Source organism: Panthera leo, chromosome F2 (assembly GCF_018350215.1).
Source record: "Panthera leo isolate Ple1 chromosome F2, P.leo_Ple1_pat1.1, whole genome shotgun sequence".
Lineage (NCBI taxonomy): Eukaryota > Metazoa > Chordata > Mammalia > Carnivora > Felidae > Panthera > Panthera leo.
This window is the reverse complement of record NC_056695.1, coordinates 79,460,458-79,474,955: the sequence shown is the minus strand read 5'-3', so window position 1 is coordinate 79,474,955 and position 14,498 is coordinate 79,460,458. Positions and strand designations below refer to the sequence as shown.

The following is a 14,498-nucleotide window of genomic DNA, read 5'->3' as shown; positions in this document are numbered from 1 at the left end:
TCTGTTTGGCCAGCTCCCTTCCAAACATCGTCCTGACCATTGTTCTGTATGTTACTCGCCCTTTGGTCTTACATATAAATTTTAGAAGCAGTATTTTGAATAGTTTTGACCAAAACTGAAACTCTGTTGGGATTTTATATTGTGTTTCATTGAATTTCTAGAAATTTATAAAGTGGGGATGTATTTTTTTTTAATGTTTATTTTTTTATTTTTTTATTTTTGAGACAGAGAGAGACAGAGCATGAATGGGGGAGGGTCAGAGAGAGGGAGACACAGAATCTGAAACAGGCTCCAGGCTCCAAGTGGTCAGCACAGAGCCCGACGCGGGGCTCAAACTCACGGACCGCGAGATCGTGACCTGAGCTGAAGTCAGCCGCTCAACCGACTGAGCCACCCAGGCGCCCCTTGGGATGTATTTTTAAAAAAGTTAAGTCTTCCCCTCCTTGAACAAAATCCGTTTCTGCATTTATTCATTGTCTTCAATACCAATCCATAAAACTTTAAAACCATTCTTCATGAATGTCCTGCAAACATTTTAAAAAAGATTTATTCCTAAATGCATTGCTATTGTAAATACGCTTTCTTAACACAATGATTTGGTAATCGTTTCTCGTTGGCATATATGAAAGTTACTGATTTGTGTGGGTCTGTGTCCTCACCTACTATTCAACAGCCTTTTGAGTGTGGTTTTCCTCATTTTACAAAATGACTAAACGTTTTGTTTTGTAAGCTCACCTCCTCTTTCCCATCCCTCTCCCATCACAAGACTGTGATTCCCATGAAGGTGGAGGTGAATTTTTCTCGTTACTTTCATACAGACTCCCAGTGCCTGAAACAGTGCCTGACACACGGCAGGTACTCAGTGGATGTTTGTATGTGTTAGATGAAGTAACACAGTTCCTAACCCTCAGCAGAGGAAACCGTACATACTAACTCAGTTGAGGTGGTTTCACACACACACACACACACACACACACACACACACACACACACACACACGGCTGTCTTTGCCTGGAATGTGTGTCTCCTGTCTACATGACCGCATCATCCCCTTCCCAGGCAGATGGGCCAGTTCTTCCAGGAAGTATTCCTGGGTTTCCCTATACTTCATAAAGATGGATCCAGAAAAAAAACAAACTAAAAAAGAAGACAAAACAAAGCAAAGCAAACTGAGATTAAAAGTAGCTATGTGCTCAAATGGATCGTAAAACCTAAGAAAATCATCCAAAGTGATATGAAAAGATACACAGAGTAAAGGACATTATGGTGGGTACAAAATGCTGCTGCAGTTGAGGAAATTAATTTATGAATGATAGAAAGTAAAGGTCTTCCAGTACATCATGACTCCAACACTCCCGGGGAATAGAAACACCATGTCAAGAGGCCCCCACACTCAGTGAGTCAGAGGAAACAGAGGACACACGAGCATGACGGACTGGTGTTCATTCCCGTGCGGTTCTCTAACATTCTGTGAGTGAAAACCACATATATCTGAGTCTTTTCTTCCTGCTCTAAAAAATCACTTCAATTTTCCTCCTCTGATAAATGTTTTACGAATTCCCATTCCTGATGAAAGATTTTGCTGTGATTAAAGATTTCATGAAGTTATGACAAAGGCAGAATAGATCTTCATTCTTGAAAGCTCATTTTTCTGTGAGCGGAGTGAAGACGCCTCTTGTATGCAGCTGTCAGAGCTAATGAATATTTTCCAAGTGCCGCACCTCTGGGGAAAACACTCCCACCCCAGGAACCTAGAATCAACCAACGCGAACCTGCTTCTCTGAAGCCGTGTGGAGCAACGTCTCACAGAAACAGCAGGAACGAGAAAGGTTTACCTTCCTTCCCTGAGAGTGCAAGTTTACAAGTGCACATCTTGAAGAGCTGGTATTTCACAGATGCCCCGTAGCCTGGTGATGATGATGGCGGTGCGCATGTGTGTGTGTGCGTGTCCCTGGCCAGGTGACTGCACACTTCCCCCCCTCAGATCCCTTGTCTGGAAAGAGCAGACAATGAAGTTTAGAATACTTGACTCCCTCTACCCTGAAAAGCAAAGGATTTTGATTTGTAAGACTTGGGTGTTGGCCGCCTCACTGGTGTTGGTGGCCGTGCCCTGAGCCTCACTTTCCTTACCTATAAACAGGTCTGGGGAGGACAGCTTCCCAAGGGTGTGGAGGTGAAATGAAGTGCAGGCAGCCCTCACACACGGGATGTTTGCCCTCCCGCCTTCCTGTGCTACCAACAAAGCCTTGAGACATAAACTTGAGAACTTTGATGCCCTTTGGAGGGTCATGTTTTTTTTTTTTTTAATGTTTATTTACTTTAGAGAGAGAGAGACAGTGTGCGCAGGCAAGGGGCAGACAGACACACACACACACACACACACACACACACACACACACACACACAGAATCCGAAGCAGGCTTCAGGCTCTGAGCTGTCAGCATGGAGCCCGACGCAGGGCTCGAACTCATGAACTAGGAGATCATGACCTGAGCCGAAGTCGGACCCTTGACCGACTGAGCCCCCAGGTGCTGGAGGGTCATGTTTTGAAGACCTACCAAGCTGAAGAAGACCCCAAGCACAGATCTTCTTCTGAGGCCTTTTTTCCTCCTATGAAAAAGTGCTTGCCTCACTCCAGAACTGTTTCTGCCTCTGTTGCTGACATCTGTGTCTGCTCCGGTCGTGGGTACGGCTGTCCCGGTCACATGAGCAAACACTTACCGGCTCTTTGTCGTGTGCCCGCTGTGACACTTGGTATTTAAGACACTGGGCAAGCTTCAGACGAGCTTTCGAGTGTAATGGAAACCTACCAAATGGTGACTGACCCAGACGGCACGCGTGCGGTTGCTGTTTGCGCGTGCAGCTGAGGAGTCTGGCGGGCAGGAGGCGCCGGGGGGCTGGTTTTGCTGCTGCACATGTCCTGGCCTCCCAGAATCCTCCTGGCCCCACTTGCATCCATAGCTTCCACGCCTCCCGGTGGGTGCTGGACTGCTCAGCATCCTGTTCCTGTCGAGGCAGGTGGGGCGTGGGAATGGGGAGGCTGAAGAGGGGACCACCTTCTCTTGTTGGGGGGGCCGGGCCGTCTTAGCTGGGAGAGAAGGTCTCCTGTCCTCACTGGCTAACACCGTGGCTCCTGGACTTCTGCTGTGGCGGGGGCACTGGGATTTGAGCGTTGTTACCTTCTGGACTAGAGAGAACAGGGCTGCTGGTGTCAGGAGTGTGGGGGAGAGTAAGGAAGGTGCAGTTTGTGTGAGGCTCCCAGTAGGTGTGCACACCCCCCCTCCCCCGCGATGTGGTTCTCCACGTGCCAGCGCCCCGCCCCTCGCTGGGCCCCAGCGGGAGCCCCGCAGGCCCGGCAACGGGGTTGCGACGTGCACGCGCCGTTCATTGACAGGCACTGTGTGTGCACCAAGCGCTTTGCCAGCCGCTGTCTTACTTCTGCGTCCGGTGTTCGAGGCCTCACACGCACGAGGCTTGGAGAACTCCGGTTACCGTCCCAGGGCCATTTCGTTTGTAAAGGGCGCGCTGCGTTACAGGCGTGTGTCCCCGGGGCCAGGGAGGATCTGATGCCCAAACCTGTTTTGCAGAGTGAGCCTCTGTAACCCTTCATGCCGGGGCACGTGACAGTTTGATCCGTTGCTCCTCTGATATCCTCAAGAAACGGGAGGTCTTTGGGGAGGAGAAAAGGCCAAGTAGCTCTCCTCTCTGGCTCCCAGAAGGTCCTCAACTTTCCCTTGTCTTCCACACAGTACCCGCCAGTGCCACCTGCTCCTAGACATCTTCAACTCCACGGAGCATGAGGTGACGGTCAGCGCCCGCGGCAACGAGGAGCTCATCCTGCACGCCGGCGAGTGTCAGCGGTGAGTGTCCCCGCGTCCTGCCTCTCCCTGCTTCCGTCACCTCACTCGGAAGCACCTTGAGATAACCCTCCCTCTGAGCCCCCAGAGGATAGACGGGCTTGTCTGTCTGTCTCTCCGTGCAAGGTTCAGTGAAAGAACCCGAAGTGGCTTCGAATTGGAGGCAGGTGTCGAGTCCAGGTAAAGCCACGGGGTGTCTGTCGAAGGAAGCAGTGGCACGTGCTTCCGGGAGCCGCATCTCGGGAGACGCTGTGGCGCCTGGGCCTGCCTTGGCTGCCAAATTCTCGAAGCTGTATCTGGGAATAGTTGATGTTGATTGCGGGGCCTGCATCGGTAGTACCGGGAAGTCCCTTGGAAGAATTCCGCAAAAAGGCCAGGCTCAGACCTGCGGGAGGGGTGTGGTGCCACCCACTCCCAGTCCCCAGATGGCAAAGACGGGGCTCCACTGAGCTGTGGATGTGCCCTGGTCCAGCAGGAGCGGAGTTGGAAGTGAGCGCTGACCCGAGCAAACCAGGGCCCCCAGGGCATGTCCCGAGGCAGGTGGACTTGAGGAGGAAGCTCTTCTGCCTGGGGAGCCCCTTCCCCAGGCCAGCCCCCTGCCCGCGGGGCCTCTGCTCACGTCGGCACCTGTGTCCCCAAGCCCAGCTCGTATGGTATAGACGGAATTATAGCTGGGATGAGATGGAAATGGAATGCAATTTTTATGTTTAATTGCAAAATACTTTCCACAGAAAGAAAATAATTTGGAAACCGGCACACGCATGTCCCAGATTTAAGCACTCGGTTATATTGGCCCCAGATCTCTGTCTCTTCCTATCTTTCTTCCTCACTCCTTCACTTCATCATTCTTTCTCTGTCAGTCTTGTCTGTGTCTTCCTCTTTATTTAGGGAAATAAAATGTTTAAAAAAAAACTGACATGAACACAGTCGGTGGGGGAATTATAATTTCCAGCCACACCACTCCACGTTCATCAGAGCGCTTAAAGACACAGAAGGTGCTGGATGCTGGTGAGGATGTGAAGCAGCCGGAACTCACCCGCCTCGGTGGGGGGATGAGCTGGTGCGACCACTTTCAGGAGGGTTTGCGGTTTCTTAGAAAACTAAACGTACACCTACCCTGTGCCCAGCAGTTCCAAAGCCAGTAATTTATTCAAGAAAAATGTAAATGTTTATTCACAAAAAGACTTACACAAGAATGTTCGTAGCCAAGAGATAGAGCCCAGATGTCCATTACAGGAAAGTGGATAAGCAAAGGGTGGCATTTCTCCTGCAAGTGGGGGAACGCTCAGCAACCAGACCTGACACATTCCCAATACGCAGCCAGCAGGGTGAATCCCAGGAGCACAGCACTGAGGGAGGGGGGTCTCCCCGAGGAAGGCAGGCGCCGTGGGATTCCAGTCGCCCGAAATCCCAGAGCGAGCAAACTGGTGCACTGTGGAAAAAGCCGCACGTCGGTTGCCTCTGCAGAGGCTGGGCTGGGGGTCGAGCAGGAAGGGGCACAGGTGTTTTCTGGGGGGTCTTGTTGCACAACTTGATTTTTGGGTGTGGGCCACACACGGGTTCGCATTTGTTAAAATTCAGCACCTGTGCACTTAAGACTGGCGCGTTCCGTTGTAAGTCAACTTCACCTCGCAAGAAAAACCGTGCACATGTTGGGCTCTAGCTGCAGATCGGCTGTGGAGGGCTGTGGAGGGCCGCCCGCCGTCAGCAGCATCTCCGGAAGGTCTGAGAAGGACTGATGATGGGCAAAGGGGCTGGTCGTGGAGAGAGGAGCTGGAAAGCACATGGGGTGAACTGTCGACGGTGGGCTCTTCCAAGGGCCTTATGGGATGTTCGCGGGAGATTTCTTTCAGCGTTACGGTTGACATTTTTCATAAGCAAATGCTGGAAAAAATTGAGTGCCGGAGTAGCTCAGCCCTCCTCCCTGGACTGCCATCTTCATTCCTCCGTCCCTCCTCGGTGGGAAATTGCTGTCTTGGAGGCGGTGGAATCATTCATACCATGTTTTGCTACTTTTATTGTATTTATATCTACAACCAAACATTACTTCCAGAGTTTTTTATGACAAGCGGTTCTATGTCACATATGTCTTTTTAAAAATGCATCTTTTTATAACTTTAAATCAGCATTCCGCTTCGGAGCTAAGTATAAATCTGCTTCTCTCCTTTCAACTGGTATTTATATTTCATTGCACGAATACGCCACTTTGTCTGTGTCCACGCTAATCCACTCTGAGGCTGCTCCAAAGTATTGCTGTTTCGTGTGATGATTGCTGATGACGCACACGGATGCAGGGTCAGGCTCTGGGGTCCCCGTTGCGGGACAGTTTAGGCTGATAGTTGGAGGCCTGAGGTCCAGTGACTTGGGGCCTTCGTGGCCTGCCTTTGAGAGGAGCCCGGAACACTCCCCCTGGAGGTGTCTGTCCGGTCCCCTGCAGAGGACTTGGCCGTGTGGGGATGGCTGTGCGGGGGCTCACGTGCTGCACCTGCACACAGGTCGCGGCTGAGTGCGCCTGGCGCCTGGTGCAGGACCGGCTGCTTTGTAGGGCGCCGGCGCATCCTTGGGTCGACACCCCCGGCAGCTGCCTGGGCCCAGTGTTGTGCTCCAGATTGTGGAGGACGCTGTCTGCTCTCTGCTCTCTGCCTTGTCTTTGTCTGGATGTTTGGATGCGGTCTGAGGCCCCAGGGGATGTAAATCTGGCCGTCTTCTGACACTGACGTGAAACCTGTTGTTAAAAATTAGAAACTGTTAAGCCCGTTCTCTCCTGGATCGTTCTCACGGATGGAAGGCTGAATGATGTTAGCAGTCCCATTCGCAGATAATCACAAATTAGTCTTGTGCTTCAGGCTTGCTCGTTATCGAGCCTTGTGCTTAAATTCTCATTTCTCAATGCTCCTAGCTCACACGTTCTCTATTCATTCATAAAATATTCACCCAATAAGCATTGGTGCTTCGAGAACCTGCTCTGTGGTACCTGCCTCGGGCTCCGGGAGTGCCGGCATAAACAGGGGCCCCTCCCAGCGGGAGCAGGTGCGAGGTGCAGGCGATGAGCGTCCCCTGCAGCCAGCCAGGCACCTCTACCTTCCCTGCCCAACGGGGCATCTTGCTGGCCCGGGTGCGAGTGGCGAGCCGCTGGTCTGGGAGCTCCTGTTTGCCTCTGGTCCCACCGTCCCCACTAACCAGTGTTGAGTGCCAGGGAGCTCGGTGTTTCTGGGCCGCAGGGAGGTGCTTCCTTTCTGCTTTCCGAGCCTCCCTGGCCTTCCCCGGACCACATCAGACACACCCTCTACCCCTGCGGCGGGCATCGCAGTTCTTGGGTTCTCACAGAGCAGTTCTGGTGGAGGGAGCAGGTACGGCGGAGCCTCGCAGCACCTGGCCGACCTTGGCTGGGACGCCGTCCCTGTGTATCCAGGCTGTGTCCTCAGGGTCCCGTCTCTTCCCGGAGTCCTGAGCTCAGCCAGTGTCCTGCCTCTTCCCTCCCCCCATGAGGAACCATCCCCACCGTACCTCATGCTTTGCCCAGGGCGGAAGAAGGAGGCTTCTCTGCGGTCAAGCTCCCACGTGGGGTTGGGCTCTGCCCGCAGGTGAGGGCGCAGTGGTTCTCGGACTCCACGTTAATCCCTCTGCCCGTAGGTGATGTTCCCACGGCCACCCCGGAGGTGGGCGGACGGACAGCGCATTGCGCTAGAGGTGGCACAGCCTAGTCTTAAATGGCCAGGGCGCTGGGTTCGTGTGGCGTTGTTACCGCCCTGCCCGGAGCCCGGGCATCCCTGGGTCAACAGGCATTTGACTTTCTCTTAAGGGTGGCCTGTCCTCCAGGAGGGGGACCCCTCCACCGGATTGAGGTGCTTGCCTCTGCTCCCCGCCAGTAGAAGAGGTGACCTCATTCTACCCAGTACCGGAAGCGTATGTCCTCAGGAGCACGAAGGAGCAACGTGCTTCCAGGTGGAAGAAACCATGGAAGGCACAGTTACTGGGCCTGTGTGTTGGGAGTTAGGCACTCGTGTCCTCAAGGTCACTCGACGGAGGCGTTGTCTGCATTTTATAGATAAGTGAAGAGTCCAGTGTTGACAATCACTCGGTGGGCCTCTCATTTATCTGGCTCACGGCTGTCCTTGCAGTGGTGACCGAAGGTTGAGAGAGGTTCTGTTCCTCTCCCCTTGTGCTCTGTGTGTGACCAGCCCTGTGAGGTCCCCTATCAAGTGTAAAGGCCGGCAGAAGGCCGGGAAGATGGAGAAGCTGCTCGGATTTTGGCTTCCAAGGTGTTCATGAATTCATTTCACAGATACTCCCAGAGTGTTGGGCTGGTGGCGGGCCTGGCCAGCAGGTGAGACGGTGAGAGAAGGTGGCACCGCCCCGCCCTCTGTTTTGGTGTGGAATCGAGGCATACCATCAGGCAGTCGGCATGCACAGTGAGGGGAGGTGAAAGCATGCAGTCAGAAATCTGGGCCAGACAGGATGAGGGGCGGCTGGGAAGGCTTCCTGGAGGAAGGGGTGCCGATGTGGAGCAGAACAGCGGAGTAGGAGTGAGCTCGGGCTGCCGTACAAGTGCAGGCACGGCGTGCTCTCGGGAATACTGTGAGAGAGCTCTTGATGGATGAAACGCTCGTGTGCTTAGCTTAGAAACACCACTCTTGTGACCATGTGTCTTAGAGATATCTTCCCCATCTTTCAGCTTAAAATAGAGCATTTCAGCAAATGGATGTAGAAAGAGCCACCTCCCTTTCCTGAACTCTCCTTTGGAGGGTCCTCTGGAAATCAGTGACTCCTCGCTCACCTTATGAGTGTCTGGGGTGTGGCCGGTGCTTCAGTCCTGTAATCAGGGACCGCGAGTTAAGTTCACTTTTGCCAAACGTGAATCGTGACGCTTGGCCCGTAGGGATTGCATTTCCTGGGGCTCCCCGCCATCAGTGGTCGCCTTCACAACCTTGTCCCCCTGCCTTAGCTGGGTGCCCACAGCAACGCCATATTTAGCCGAGGGCTGTGTACCGCAGACACCCCTTTTGTCAGGCCGTGGCGTCTCCATACCTCACAGCAGCTCCGGTGAGAGCGCTACGCACGTTTGCTTCTGCACAAGAGAGGCCACGCCTGGCCAAGGCGGGCGGAAGTCAGGTGCCCCCGGAGCCAAGCCCGCCTGTTGGCCACGGTGCCTGTCTGCGGGGGCCGTCTGCATTTTCCGGGGCCGTGTCCCCCGGAGTTGGGCGTCCCTCCTGTCTGATGGCAGATGACAACTAGAAACAGTAGAAAGCTTTCACCGTGAAACAGCATAAACTTTCTTAAGAAAATACGATGCTGCCAGCAGCAAATTTACTGGAGAATTGAGATGGTAATTAATGTGTTTTTTTGCTTAATTGTCAAACCATTAAAATTAAATTTCGTGACCACCCTCACTTATGTACGCATCTCTTTAAAACTCTGGTAATAGGATGTTCCGTGCCTCAGGCTGTCCCACGCTGTCCCCTGCCCCACGCGGAGGCCCCGCCTGTGTAGCAGCATGTCCAGATGGGGCCTCCCTGGGAGGACCCATTGCTGGCTGGCGGTGAGCGGTCTGCCCTGTCGCAGGCACGCTAGAGTGGCCTTCCTGCCACAGGGCAGGAGGGGCTCCCAGAGCACGCTGCGCCCCGGTGCTCCGAAGCCTCGCCTGGACACTGTTCCGGTGGCAGAGACGGCCAGGTGGCCCCCCCCCCCCCGAACCCCACATCTCCTGCTAATCTGTGAGCGGGCTCCAGCTGCGGCCCAGGGCTGCGTCCGCGCTGCGGGCCGTCTCTGGTTCAGCTCTTGTCCTGCCTCTTGAGGGGTCTCAGACAAGCCTCTTCCCTCCCCTGGGTTTTCATTCTTCCTTGGTCACAGGAGAGAAGACGTTGGCCACGGGAATGAATGAGTGGACGTAGGGGGACAGCAAGTGCTGCTGTGCCAGCGCCTACGTGAGTCAGTCACACCGCTGCTCGCCTTCCGGGGTCTCCTCCCACCTTGCCGTCCTCCTCACTGTCACCGTCCCTTCTTAGCAGACGACAAGTCCAGCTCAGAGAGGTGACCAGCAAGGGCCCCTTCCTCCCCAGTTCTTGCGGTTGTGATCTCATGAAAGTCTTCACAGGCGCTTAGAGGCAGGGAAGGTGCTGGCAGAGTGAGGCCCCCCAGCACACGCATCCCCCCCTCCCCAGACACCCACACCACCCTCGGGAGCACATGCGTCCCCTCATCCCCAGAGAGCCACAGCACCCCCCAGGGGCACATGGGTCCCCCCCCCCCATCCCCAGGCACCTACACCCCACCCTGGGCACCTGCGCCCCCCCACCCCCAACACCCACACTCTCCCACCGTGCACATGTGTCCCCCCCACCCCCAGACACCCATACCACCCATCCCCCCGGGGCACTTGCATTCCCCCCATCCCCAGGCACCCACATCCCCCACCCTGGGCACCTGTAGCCACTGAGCGCCTGCCCTGGACGCGGGTGACCGTGAGCTCTGCGTGGCCCTACCTGCTGTCATGTAGCAGGTTCCTGTGTACCCCAGCCTAGAACAGCCCAAGCCCAAACACTGGGTCCACCGCTCAACTGCCTGTAACCTTATTTTTCCTCTTCACTTTCTTCAGATGCTCTGAGGACCTTTGTGAGTCCCGCAGGGCACACCTCGTTGTGTGGGCCCGAGCTCGTGCTGGGGGCTCCTCACTCATGTTTGTAACTGCTGCTCGCCTCCTGGCCAGGGCAGCATACCCTGCCCCTTGCGGTGGACGAGCCTGTGCCCTTGACCTGGGCGGTCTCTCCTGACACATTCTGAGTGGAGGGCTTTGGGGACTTGCTTGAAAACTGGAAAGAATCTGGGAGAGTCCATTAGAAACAGCTTCAGAAAGCATCTTGATGTGTTCTTGTCTTTCAGCTGACTTGTGGGGAAACTGAGGCTCAAGTCTATCCAGCAGGCCCTGGGTGAGAGTGATGTTAGAACCCGGGGTGTTAAATTCCCCGTCCAGGGAGGCTTCCACCACCCGGCTCTGCCTCAGGTTGCTCAGGAGGAGCCCCTGACGATTAATGGGCAGCGAGGAGAAATGCTGGAGTCCAGCCTGGAGCAGGTGGGCTACAGAGTTGACCCCTTGGAAGCCCTCTGCTGACTCAGGTGATGGGCGAGGTGCTTTTGGTGAGAGAAGCGAAAGATGACTGGTTGGTTCCGTACGCCACGCGGCTTTCTCCTCCTGAAAAGTCTCAGATGCGGGGCCTCCGCTGGGCTTTGTGCCGCGTTGTTCCTGACGGGGGTCTTCCCTCCGGTGCGGGACGCGGCCCCTCCCCCCGCGCAGCCCGCCTGTGGCTGCGGGGGGTCTCGTGCGCCAAGGCTGAGCGGCCACTGGCCTGGGGCCGCCCCGAGCCCGCGTCCAGGCTTAGCCGCTGGCTCCCTCCGCTGTCTTGGGCAAGTGGTGTGGCCCTTGGTGAATTCTGAGTGCTTTTCTTTCTTTGTTCCTTTATTTTACTTTTATTTAGATTCCAGGTAGTTACCTGCAGCATAATACTAGTTCCAGGTGCACCACGTAGCCATCCATGTAGTGATTCTGTGTTAACACTCGGGGCCCATCACAGCAAGTACCCGGCTCCATGCCCACTGCCGTCCTTACCTGCCCCCCCCCCCCACCCCCCGCAACCTCCCCCTGGTCACCATCCGTTTGTCCTCTAGAGGTAAGAATCTATTTCTCGGTTTGCCTCCCAGAGTCTCTTTTTTTCCCCTTGCTCCTTTGTTCTGTTCCCCATATGAGTGAAATCATAGGGGATTTGTCCTCGACTTGTTTTACTTAGCATAATATTCTCTGGCTCCATCCACATCATCGCAAATGGCTAGATTTCATTCTTGATGGCTGGGAAACATTCTAGCGTGCGCGCGTGTGTGTGTGTGTGTGTGTGTGTGTGTGTGTGTGTGTACACGCATCACATCTTCTTCATCCATTCACCAGTCGACGGGCATTTGGGCTCCTTCCATAATTTGACTATTGCCGAGAGCGCCACAATGCACATCAGGGTGTGTGTACCTCTCTGAATCAGTATTTTTGTATCCTTTGGGTAAATACCTAATAGTGCAATTGTTGGGTTGTAAGGTGGTAGTTTGTTTTCTCTTGAAACTTTTTGAGGAACCTCCGGCCTGTTGTCCAGAGTGGCTGTGCCGGTTCGCATTCCCATCTGCCGTGCACAGGGCTCCCCTTTCTCTGCATCATAGCGAGCATCTGTTGTGTCCCGTGTCGTTAATTCTAGCCGTTCTGACGTGTGTCAGGTGGTATCTCATTGTACTTCTGATTTGTGTTTCCCTAATGATGAGTGATGTTGAGCATCTTTTCATGTGTCCGTTGACCATTTGTATGTTGTCTTTGGAAATGCGTCTCTTCACGTCTTCTCATTTTTTAATCGGATTATTTGTTTCTCGGGTGTTGAGTTTTAGAAGTTTTTTATATATTTTGGACACTAACCCTTTATCGGATATGCCATTCGCAAATGTCTCCTCCCATTCTGCAGGCGGCCTTTTAGTTTTGTGGGTTGTTTCCTTTGCTGTGCAGAAGCTTTGTATTTTGATGAGGTCCCGGTAGTTTATTTTTGCTTTCATTTTCCCTCACCTCTGGAGACATATATAGAAAACCGTTGCTTTGGCCGATGTCAAAGAAATTACTGCCTGTGTTCCCTTCGAGGATTTTTATGGTCTGAGGTCCCAGCGCTTTTCTTTAAAATGGGAACAGTAATGCCTGTCAGAGGTGGTTACAAACGCCAGCGTTAAGCCGTGTTGAGTACACGGCATCACCCGCGACCCACAGTGGGCGCTCCACAGGTGGCACGTGGTTATTTTTCAGTACTCCCGTGTCACGCCTTGAAAACGGTTCCCACCAGTCCAGCCGCCGTGGCTGGTGGGTGAAGGGCATGCATTTGAGGTCTTGTGTTTCCTTTCTGGGGAGATGACTGTGCCAGAGTGTTGCTTAGGTGACTAGTTGTTATTTGGAACCTCATTTCCCTGGCTTCTCGATGGTGTCTGATGTTGAGGCAGAGAAAGTTCTCGTCATCAGGAGTCAGAAGCCACAGAGAGGATTTGATGTAAGGAATTGTTACCGAGGCGTGAGGTTGGTAACTAGGTAACTGTGAGCGTAGAACGGAGCAGTGAGGCATCCGGTGTCGCCGCTGCAGGGAGCTTCACCGTCCCTGGTACTGGTGGCCAAGGCAGGGGACTGGGATTATTAGTTAGAGGCCGGCCACTGCGGGCGTGGGGCCGACACACGGCACTCTGAGGATGCCTGGAGTCTGGGGTCTCAGAGGGAGGTGCCACGTTGCGGGACTGTACCTGTTAGAACGAAGGGCAGAAGGACAACCCTCAGGAGGCCACAGGAAGCCCTAGAGGGAGCAAGTGCCTCCTTCCTCTATGTCCTGCTTCCTCCTTCCACACCCTGGGCGGCTGGGAGAGCAGAGATGTGGCTTGCAGAGGGGGCACCTGCAGGATGTAGCGTCACGCCCTGCTTTGCACCCCCTGGTCTCCCTGCTAGAAACGTCCTGCTCTTCTGCATGCCCACGGGGTCTCGGTGGGCTCTCTTATTCTCACTCCTGCCAGACTAGAAGGCCCCGAGCTTTGCTGTGTACTGTAATGACAGGGACCTTTCTAATAAAGTGATGCCTGTCCTCCCCCCCCCCCCCCCCCCCCGCCAATCCCGTGTCCTGACCTGATTGGTTGGGTGCTGCTAGGACATCAGGATTTGTGACTCTCCCCTGTGGCAAGTGCCGGAACCGCCGGGGCCACGTGGGGAATTGTTTGAGAGCCGTGTTTGTGTCGTGGTTGTTGTCGGATGTCTCCCCTCCTTGGGCCAGCGTCCAGCACGTAGTAGGTGCTCAGGTGCTGTTTGGTGGTGAGTGGGGTAACAGTGGGCTGGCTGCAGTGTCATTCACAGTGTCCTCTCCTCTCGGGGGTCTGAGGTCTTCATTCTCTCTGTTGCTCCAGGGATCCGGCCTCAGATGCTGAGGTCAGTGCTTCAGGGACCAGCGTTGCTTTGAGTTGGTTGAGTCATAACTGGGGCCGTGGCATGTGACGGCATAGTCGGTACCCTGTGTAAGTTGTCCCTGGCCCGGGGGGGTCTGAAATTCCACCCACACTGTGGTCTGGAATGCTGTCAGGGCCGGTGTTAGCACAAGGGAGAGAGTGCCTTCTTCTAATTGGCCTGCACAGGGGGAGTGGCGTTTGCAGCGTGCCCACCCAAAGGGGGGACATGCTTTTCTAATGTACCGAAGGGCATCCTGGGTGTGTCCTCCTAAGGCGTGATTCTTCTCCTTACCTCAGTCTTGTGTACCTATTCCTGTGGGGGAAACTGGCAAGAAGATACCACATTTTATCCCCTATAGGATAAAGTGGTCCTCTAAGTTTGGGGCTCACCCTCGCATCAGAGCTGTGCCGTGGATAATCTACAAGTGGTTAGAGACCACGTCCCTTTAACATACTTCAGTAAGGTCTCTGTCGAGGATTTGGTGGAGGGTTGTGGGCGTGGGGGCTGGGTGGCGGTGGGATGTGTAGGCACCAGTCCATAAATCTATAATGGACACCTTTGGCCTTCATTCCTGTTTCCATTTGTTCCAGACTCGCTGTTGTCAGAAGAGCTGAGGGCGAGACTTGGCTGTGTCGCACAGAGCACTGTGCAGA

At 54.3% G+C, this 14,498-nt stretch overlaps 1 protein-coding gene across 4 annotated transcripts in view; it reads left to right on the top strand.

Moving 5' to 3' along the window:
- Window positions 1-14,498, top strand: part of TRAPPC9 (trafficking protein particle complex subunit 9) — a 570,461-nt gene that overhangs the window by 374,945 nt on the left and 181,018 nt on the right. For 3 of the 4 annotated variants that reach the window (XM_042923740.1, XM_042923741.1, XM_042923739.1), the window contains one exon: window positions 3,750-3,860. In XM_042923740.1, coding sequence (XP_042779674.1) covers window positions 3,750-3,860 — 111 coding nt within the window. Of the gene's footprint in view, window positions 1-3,749; window positions 3,861-3,983; window positions 4,905-14,498 lie in introns of those variants that run through there. The other variant, XM_042923742.1, reaches the window with a different exon arrangement.